The 9,667-nt window shown below is 37.9% G+C and overlaps 1 protein-coding gene across 1 annotated transcript in view; it reads right to left on the bottom strand.

Moving 5' to 3' along the window:
- Positions 1–808: 808 nt before the first annotated feature.
- TOPAZ1 (testis and ovary specific TOPAZ 1) overlaps positions 809–9,667 on the bottom strand; it is a 40,553-nt gene continuing 31,694 nt past the window's right edge. The window contains exons 16-20 of the mRNA XM_075417415.1: positions 5,871–6,036; positions 4,834–4,998; positions 3,569–3,772; positions 2,304–2,487; positions 809–1,022 (exon numbers count right to left, since the gene is read on the bottom strand). Of these exons, the coding sequence (XP_075273530.1) occupies positions 809–1,022; positions 2,304–2,487; positions 3,569–3,772; positions 4,834–4,998; positions 5,871–6,036 (933 nt within the window). The remainder of the gene's footprint in view (positions 1,023–2,303; positions 2,488–3,568; positions 3,773–4,833; positions 4,999–5,870; positions 6,037–9,667) is intronic.

The raw sequence follows: 9,667 nt of genomic DNA, 5'->3' as shown, positions 1-9,667 counted from the left end.
TCTGAATCAGGCTTTGCAGGTGGAAAAATGACTTCCTCAAGAACCAGGAATGCTAGAACCAGCTTGCTAGAAGCCTTTATCTCATCATGCAGTTGGCAGAAACTAAAAAATGGGCAAACCCACTTCCTTCTAAGAGCACAATTAAGGGAGAAAGCAAGTTTTCTTTTTCAGTCAAGTTATTATCAAGACACAACTAAAATTTTAGCTGTGAGCAACTTGTGTAGACTCAGTTCTGTGAAGGAAGGTATCCCAAGTCAGACATGTCTCAAGTGAAGTTCTTTTATTCTCAGTGCTTTTTTACTGGTTTTTTGGAGTAAGGAAATGAAGATCTAAGGGGCACACGGGACAATATCCTCACAAGATACTGTGAGGAAGACAAAAGGAAACGTGTATTACTTCTACAGACTATGAAGCAATGTGGAAAACGTCTCACTCAGTAACAGCAGATATACTCAATGAATGCACTTACATCCTATCACCTGCTGGGAAAAGAGTAACAGTTAGTGCTAGATTCTCCATAAAAAAGAATGTAGGTTCTGAGGCTACAGTTTCCTCTTTATCTAATAATGCCATTGCAAAACATCTATGTAAGTCAGTGTGACAATCTATACAGTGAGGGAAAAACCCACTTTGTGCTACTATCTGCATTATCGTCAATATAAGTATTTAAAAGCATAACTCGAGTTTGAAGCCTTGCTTTAATTAGTAAGGTACAGTCTGAAGACAGTGGGAACTGCCTTTACTGATTTGTATTATTTTCAGCGATTGCTTTAACCATTAAAAACCCAAAGTCTTTACTATTTAATGACTACTGAAACAGCCAGACTTCCCCAGCCCATTTCATATTCTCCTGAAGCCATTTTAGAGCAGATGTAAGCTCCAAGCTGTATACTTCTTCCATATTAACATTCATTGTCGTATGCTTAAGAAAAAGCTTTGGATCAGATAAACGAGCAGCCAGGATCAGTCTCTCCACTGCCGCCTGATAGTCACTGTTATTCTGAACTGTCTGATCTTCACATCTGTAAGTGAATTTTCACAAATACAAAATTAGGTACCACACAGGCCCTGTGTCACTTGCCTGATGCCTTTATACTGGCAATAGGATTACAAAACCATTAAAATAATGCCTTGTTTTCACTTCGCTTATAATAGACTATGTTAATTTCTAGACAAATTATAGCTGATTATTCTGAAGAATTAAAAAGTCAGAAAAAGTATATGTTTAACATATTTTATGATAATGAAAAGTAATAGGATCTAATGCCAGTGAAAAGTAGGTCTGCAATATTCACAGCATGTTTCATGAAGAAATGTTTGACTCTGGGCTGGAAAATTCAGTAAAGGAATGTAAACCATTTTATGAACTGGATATAGCAAGAATTCATGGACATGCTTGAATCCAAGAGGATTACTCATTTTTTGGCACTTTTGGAATAAGGATGTGCCTAAGTGACACATCTATGTTTTTGCAAGAGTGGAACTTACTCTTTTGAAGCAAACAAGCAGATGTACAATAGCATACATGTGAAAACAAGAGAGAAAAAACTTCTCATTTATCAAAAGAACAAAATTAAGAGATGTATTCCTTGGAAAGGGCAGAGGGGAAGGAAGACAGAGTACTCAAGTTTGAGATGCCTCTGTTCTTTCTTAACAAATGTAGCTTTTCTAGCAGTTTCACGTTTTGATGCTGAGCCAGTCAATCTCAGAAAAATGCGGTCTTGTAGGTATAATCTAGTGATAATGGTTGGTGGTTTATGGACAAAAGGAAAAAGCAACAAAACGCATTTTTATCTGAAGGTATTAAGTCTCACAGAAAGGAGAAAAAAAATATCTAACAAATCCAATATTGCTATATCCACCATAAAGAGAATCGAGTAAAATAACTTCATGCACTTTCCAAAAAAACAGCCAAGAAGTGTTAGAGTTGCTTTTTGAAAGGAGTAACATTTTGACTGTGCCCTTCTACTCCACTGCTTAACCACAACACAAGAATCTATACACCAAGATATCAAGCTATCCTGTTTTTGAAAATACAGTATGCTCTTCATATGCGGTTCACACAGTCAGTTAGGGAACACAGGCCAATACCAATTGGCAACAATTACTTTTCTGTTACACGCATGTAAAAATAATAGTAATATAAACCCCCAAAACATTTACTGTTCTATAACCTGTTCAGAAACAAGGATTAAAAACAAGTTTAAAACCAGGCATTCTCTTTCCCGGACAATGGAAAATAAGATCTCTCCTTAATTAAATGATCACACAGATAAATGCAATCAAAACATTTGACAACAAACCTTTTCAGTATTATTTGAAGAGTCTGATTAGGAGCTATTGGACTTTGAATATCACTGGCATTTGAAACAAGAAATATTTCAACAGCCAACAGCATCTCAACCTCAGACAGGTAAGATGGAATCATCAAAAGTTTGTGAGAGAAATTTCCCTGCAGTGGCAGGTAGCAACCCAATGACAAAGCACCTGAGGGTAAATGCAGAAACATAAGGAATTAGGATTAGCAATACTGAACACAGATCAGTTTTCTTTGGTATGTGGCAAAAAATCCCCCACCCAAACTCTTAATGGATTTTACTACTTCACCTGCTAAACAGCCAGATTTGAGAACACAGCAAGCACTACTGACTCATAATACTCACTGTTGAAAAATGTTATTTTTATCAATGAATATTATCAGCGATGATTTAAAAGGTCTGTCAGAAATCCAGGGACTCCAAGTGCTTAATCACACAAGTACAATTTAGGACAGGTCAGACAGAGGCTTTATTAACTATGACCACAGTGAGAGGACTTTTGAACGGCATCTCCCTGTTTGCTCCCCTGTCCTCTGCCAAGTGATCCCAGAGACCCAACCTATACTGCATTCCAGGGGAAAAAAAAAAAAAGAGGTGAGGAAGAACAACCATTTCAGTGTTAACAGAGCCAAGTACCCATCTCAGGAGGGATGGACTCCTTAAGCAGCCTGCTAACCACAATTCTAAGACGTAATCCAACAGTAAATGACGTGACAATATGCAGACATGGCTCTTGGTGGACCCTTATCAGAGTGGCATACCCAGTATTATAAAAACTCAGAAGCGGGGAGCTGAAAACAATCACAGACTGCTAGCTTTTAGTTGAAAATAACTTTCTTTTAGTTAGGATAAACTTCTTAGCCAGACCTCTCAAATCTTAAATATTAGTAATTTTACCACCAGAAATCTACACAGAAGTATAAAGAATCAGATTTGCCTAGATGAAGAAGTGAAGATGATGAACTTTTTAACCATTTCAGGTTAAATTCTGAAACCGAACATGAAAAATTAATTTTATCAGAATTCCATGTATTTCATGCCAGGTAGTATGCACTGATTCACATTTTTAACTGTCACTATTTCCCAATAAACATTTTGGTTACAAATAAATTCCTGACAGTGAGACAGAAAATACTGTTTTCTTCTTACAAAGTATACTCTTACCCATTTCTCCCCAACATACTGAGCTGTTATGAGCATATGTTATCCAAAGAACATAAGGGAAGGATACTGTTTAAGAAGCAACTTACTTTTGTAATAGGTCCTAGCTTTAGACCACAAAGAACTTCTTCCCAAAGCTGTGATTAATCCTCTAAGCAAAAAAATATCAACAGCTATATTTTTTGAAAGCATGAAGTCTACCGCAGAAGACGAGACCCCAAGGTTCTTGCTCTCAAAACAGGCATTTATCAGCTTGTTAAAAAGACAGCTGTACTGAGAAACATTTACACCATCTGAAATGAAATGAAGAATATTAACTACTGAATTAAGTCAAGTGCAAATCTAATTGAAGAATTGCTTCTCAGTCAGTACCTAAATCAGGACTCTTGCTTCTATCAGCAAAATAGAACAAGGTTGAGATAACTTATGATAATGCTTTTATTCATCAAAAGTCTTTTCATACAGTGAGTTGATTCATGTTGTGAGAGAGAAGTGTTGAGATCCAAGTAATTATTTGCTGCCAAAACAAACAGGATCAGAGAAAAATTTATTCACTTGCCCAAGCCTATAAATACAACCTTCACCTGATCGCTCAGACTTCAAATCTGCACCAGTAAAGATCACCTTGGTGCTTCAAGTTCTGCTTCTGCTCTTACTCTGAACTGTCCACATCCTCTCAAGTGTCCCCTTCTTGGCAGGACTGAGCAGCCTTGTACCCACCTCATGCATCAAAGGACTAGGTCCTTTTAGGATTCTCTTAGTAGATGGTCTTCCAACTAAGCTCTCCTAACATATCTAAAAGTACTCACTGGCAATAGGACTGAGACCTGCACACAGGAATCAGCTGAGGTTTCCTCAGTGGAGCCTAAGTAACTACGCATTGCATCTCGAAGTATGCACCTAAAATTTGTCAGACAAATTGAGCCTGAAAGAGCATTCAGTTCTTAACACAGTATGTAAAAGAAGCCTAGGTTAGCTAACTCAGTCATAGAAAAAAACAATGCATTCATCTGAAGTTAAGATAAAATGCACTGCCCCAAAGATATCTCTACTTTATCTTATTGTATAGATTGTGTATGATCCTTAAAATTTAGCGGGTCTTTCCTGTTGCCCTGTGTAACTGAGCCAACTCGATAAAGACGACAGGTGTATAAACTCTGTGTGTGCGCGTGGCAAGAGCTGCAGAGCACAATACATATTTTAACTGACACTATGCTCTTTGGAAAAAAAAAATGGGCTTGTCTAAAACCATCTTATTTCTTCAACAAGTTTTAGCCAGAAAACAAACAAAAAGAACAGTACAGAATAATCTGTTAAATTTTTAGCTCTGAACACGGTACCTTTCTTTACTTACCTGAACAATTTTGCAAACCTGGTAAGTTCTGCAGAACTTCAAATGCCTGCCTGTATAAACTCTTCTTCAAGTATTTGTCCACTAGTGAACATAACAGATTATGTCGATTGAGGATGTCCATTTTATCACAGGGCCACAATAGTCCATTTGTGGTCCACTCTGACTCTGTGGCAAACAACAGTGCAGTGTTACTTCTATGAACTAAAACTGCTGGATGCTGAGACTTCTGGCCATTAAGAATATACTGTAAACCGTGGCAGAAAACAAACCAGAATTTCACAGAAAATGCAGGTCCAGTTATTAATAATTCATTCCTTATCATCAATACTTCTCGGATTCTCTGAACCTTTATATTGTTAATAACTCCTTTTATTAAATATAATGGTAGTAAAACAGACTCAGTAGCATATATAAATGTATGTGTGTATATAAATATGTATGTGTCTATGTACATATATAAAAATGGAATAGCAAATTTTAGATCCTCAGTATTACTTTACAGAACACCTTCTATTCTTGTTTATACTTCTGAGTTTCTTCTCTTCTTTTCAGCAGATCAGAATTCCAAAAAGCCAGTAATTACGCATTATTTAACTGCAGAAATATGGTACTATTCTAAAGCTATTTTACTATATGTGGATACTGTGAGGGGTAAATAAACACTGCATTGACCCAAGCCTGAAAATATTTTGACACTGAATGTGCCACCTGGCTCAAGGGAAATCTACATGGGGCAGGGCCACTTTCCAAGCTGCATCCCTCCCTTATTATAGTAGGCTTTTGAGTAGAACGGAGTTGATAGCAGACTACGGTGAAAACTTTTCTGAAAATAATTTGGTATTAGTAATCATATTTCTTATACATATCAAGAAAAATACTAACCAGTAAGATGGATCACATTTTATTTTTGTTGTCCTGGTATTATTAACTTTAGTTAATAACATAATACCAGCTTGTAACTTTTATCTGAAATCTGTCATAGAAAGGGATTGTTCCAAGTTTAACTGAAAGCTCAGTTTTTTATAAGACAAGCTTACCTCTCAATACCCACATCGCTCCATCCAAACTTCCAGTTTTAAGAAAAATTTCTGCAGCTTTATTAACAATTTGACATCTTGATGCTAACCTCTCTGCACCTTTCAGTCCTTTCAAGACTGTAAAATCTACATGTAGCTCATGCAATTTATCTAAAACCTTCCTTCCCTGGCATAAGAGGAAGAACGGAAAGGGGAAAGGTCAGAGAAAGCAATGATATTGGTGAGCACAGAGCATATTTACACAAAATAGAGCAGATTTAATAGGCACCAGTTTATTTATACAAACTCAGTTGGGAAAAAAAAAAAGTATAGTAAAATTTCTAATGAATAGTAAATTTTTTTGACTGTGTAGGCAAAACCACCCCACTGACTCATTATTTAACAGTTCCCAGCACACTGTACCCCGTAATGTTATTTGTACTATATAATGTGCCTATATGGTATTTTTAATATACGTTGTAATTAATTTGTATTTGCTTACTGTAGTATATTAATATTTTTACTCTTTTGATTATTACATTCAGCACTACACAACCCATAAAATTCTAAAAAGATCATACAGAGACTTTTCATTTTGCAGCAGAGGCGTAAGTGTTAAACTGAAACAATTACTCCATTTTGGTATAAGCCAAACAAAACACTGATAGTTGTATCCAGCAGAACAATACTCTGGAAAAAGTTGAGCCTATCTGGCCAACAGTGTAAAAACTGACAACTTTATCATCATATTCCAGATTGATATTTAGACTGGTTTCCTACAGAAGCTTCCTCTTAATAACTTTGTGGTTGGCCTTTTCAGGCAAAGATGGAAGAAAGGTAGCAGTCTCAAAGATAATTAAGATCTGACCAATCTAAAAAAGATGATCGAGTCAAAGTGGGATATCAAATTAATGTCCTCTGCAAGGCAAAGACAGGCAGCACTTGTCCTCTCTGGCTGCACCTTGCTGATCAAGCAACACGAGCGAAACTCCAAACTAGCCATCTTGCTTAGTGGGTGCATCAATGAGGAGGTGGCTTATTAAAAATTGTGGTCATGTGTGTGCACTCATTGTGGTGGCAGAATGAGGGTCACAGAGGCAGAAGGCAAGGGAAGTTTAGGAGAACAGAGAAACTGACAGAAAGCTAAACTTACTTGTTAAGAAGCTCATTTTTTGAAAATGCTTTATGCATATGCACATATGTACTGTGGACTGGCATATGCTCAAAATTGGAGACTTTTAAAGGCCCACAGGTATCTGCAATGGTTTATCTCAGCATAACCCATAAAAGACTACTAACCACATCACTACAGTTAATACTTGAGGTGTAAAGAACCCATTCAGCTGTAGATGTATGTGGTTGAAGGTAAAAAATGAGTACCAGAAAGACTCAGGTGAAACTAAATACTTGAAATCTAAGTGCAAACCAGAGACTAACAAAATTAAGGAGGATCTGCATCTATTCCATCCTTCCAGTGAAAGGAAGCGCCACTAAAAAGCTGGTCTTCACAGAAGGATGGAAAGCATGCAGCTATAAGCACAAATGATCTATAAAGGAAGGGCGCCCAACTGAAATGCAGTTGTGGAATGAGATCCTTAATTGGACAAGAGCCCTGACCAATCCTCTGATGTAGTAAAAAGTTGGGTAAAAATAAACCATAGCAAAGTCCTTCAAGACAGGAAATAATTAAAATAGAAAACGGATGAAATAGTTGCCAAAGGAGCATTGATGTTACAGGATTCTCTACAACTAAACACCCACAAAAGTAGTCTAGTATTGCTTGAAGAGCTGTCTCCATGGAAGACCTATTCATGTTTCAAATCTGTATGTTTTCCTCGAAGTACATCTGTTTTATGAACTTTCCTTAGTTCTTATGAAGAATACTCTTGTCAGGACCAAGGAGCATACATGTTTTACCCCCAAGAGCCACCAAGCATCAAAGCTATGCGATAAAGAGGTCTGATGTTCATGAAGGGAAAGTGATCTGAAAAATCCATGTAGAGTTCGTGAGACATGGGATCAAGCAGATACTAGCCCATAACCACAGGATTAGGGACTTCTCTGATACATATCATGGAGTGAAACTGGTTGGAGAGAGGTAGGAATGACAGTACTAGTTCATCCGTGAAGCAGAGATCAGTTTGGGATCAGCCAGTTCTAATAAAAACCATTCAGGGCACAGCCTCATTCACTCTCCAATATGGCCAACACAGGTTGTCTGCAAGGCTATTTGAGGATGTTGGTGAACAGTCTGTTGAGAGGCGGGTGTGATACTTAACAAAACGCTCTCAAAGAAGCAACGATCTAGATATGAAAAAAATCATAGTATCCTAAGAACTGTTTACTTTTAGTAACCCCTGTTACACAAGAGAAACACTACACATGCATTTGACACGTTGCACCTCTGAAATCAGGACATAAAGATGAACTTTCCTGGAATATCAGAGATCCTGCAACCCAAATACCAGGAGCTCCCTTAGGACGGATCTGGAAAAAAGCTAAAATGTATTAAGGCACTTCCCTACAGACACTGAATATATGCTGTCTCTGCTGAAGACAGCCAAAACCCAAGCCAGACTAAGCTCTTTCATGGGCATATGAGCACTGACCACTTCTCAACGCCAAAAATTTAGACTACTTCGTCTGTGGCCAGGAATATCTTCACTGTTCTAACTGCTGAGTTTTGTGGCACAAAAATGCTTAAAGACATTCTAGTGCAGTACTACCGAAGTGCTAATGCAAAGACCCTCTCCCCTTTACTCCTGAACAGCACCACACTATGCTGCAGCTTGATAAGGACCTGCTAACGACCAATTCAACTCAACAAGTAGATGCTGCAAAATTAATGATTCATCAGAATGGGTGTATTGCCTCTAGACTAAGCACCTCTATCAAATATCTCCTGGGGCTTGGGTTGACCCTGGAAACAGACTAAGCAGGGCACAGGTTTTACATAACAGAATTCCTGAAGGTCATCACCTAGAGACAAAGACATTTTAGTCCTCTGATGCAAACTAGAAAAGTTCCCTTGACGATAATTCACAAAAAACCCAAACTGCTAGAGACAAAAGGGGATAAGGAGAGCGTTTGCTTTGATTTCCAGCATGTATTTTTATGAACATGTTGTATGGGATGAGGAACATCCTAGTACAGCATAATTATTAGTTGTAATGATCAGGCCCATTGACACAAAGGTTAAGTTCCGTATGTGATCACTGACCAAAACACACTCCAGAATCATTGGTGGTTTATATTATTTATGTTGTCATTTGTTATGTTGCATGTATAGGAGATCCAGCTTGGTATACATCGCTTCCTTTCAGGAAGAAAAAGGTGAATTTAACATTGAAACGGATCTTGCTGCAGTGAACTTACAATCAATACTGCATGATGCCTAAAGAATGTAAAACATCCAGTGAAAGGTCTAGTCTTTTAGCCCTGGCCCTTTGTAATATCTGACAGCAAAGAAAGGACTGTGAACGTGAGGTCCAAGTCTTTGCAAGATTCACAGAACTTAAAACCCTAGATTCAATGGAAGAAAAGCACTTCTAGTGACGTGGGGAATGACCAGTTCACCAAGTCCAGTAGCAGCCTTCCTATGCTTCTCTTCTCTTCTCCTGACCTTCTTCACCCCATTTGAGGTCAGGTTCAGAAGCATCGGTGCAGCAAAGGGCCCACTCAAAATTCTGTAAATATTGAGTTGGGAGGTTTCAGAATACAGCAGTACTGCCAGACAGAAGACAGTGACATTTCTGGGAAACAAATCCCATCAGCACCTTGCCCCAGAATCTCAGGCATATCAGTCTCCTAATCCAGAT

The sequence above is a fragment of the Opisthocomus hoazin genome, chromosome 4, assembly GCF_030867145.1.
Source record: "Opisthocomus hoazin isolate bOpiHoa1 chromosome 4, bOpiHoa1.hap1, whole genome shotgun sequence".
NCBI classification, from domain to species: Eukaryota; Metazoa; Chordata; class Aves; order Opisthocomiformes; family Opisthocomidae; genus Opisthocomus; species Opisthocomus hoazin.
This window is presented reverse-complemented; position numbering and strand designations above follow the sequence as displayed.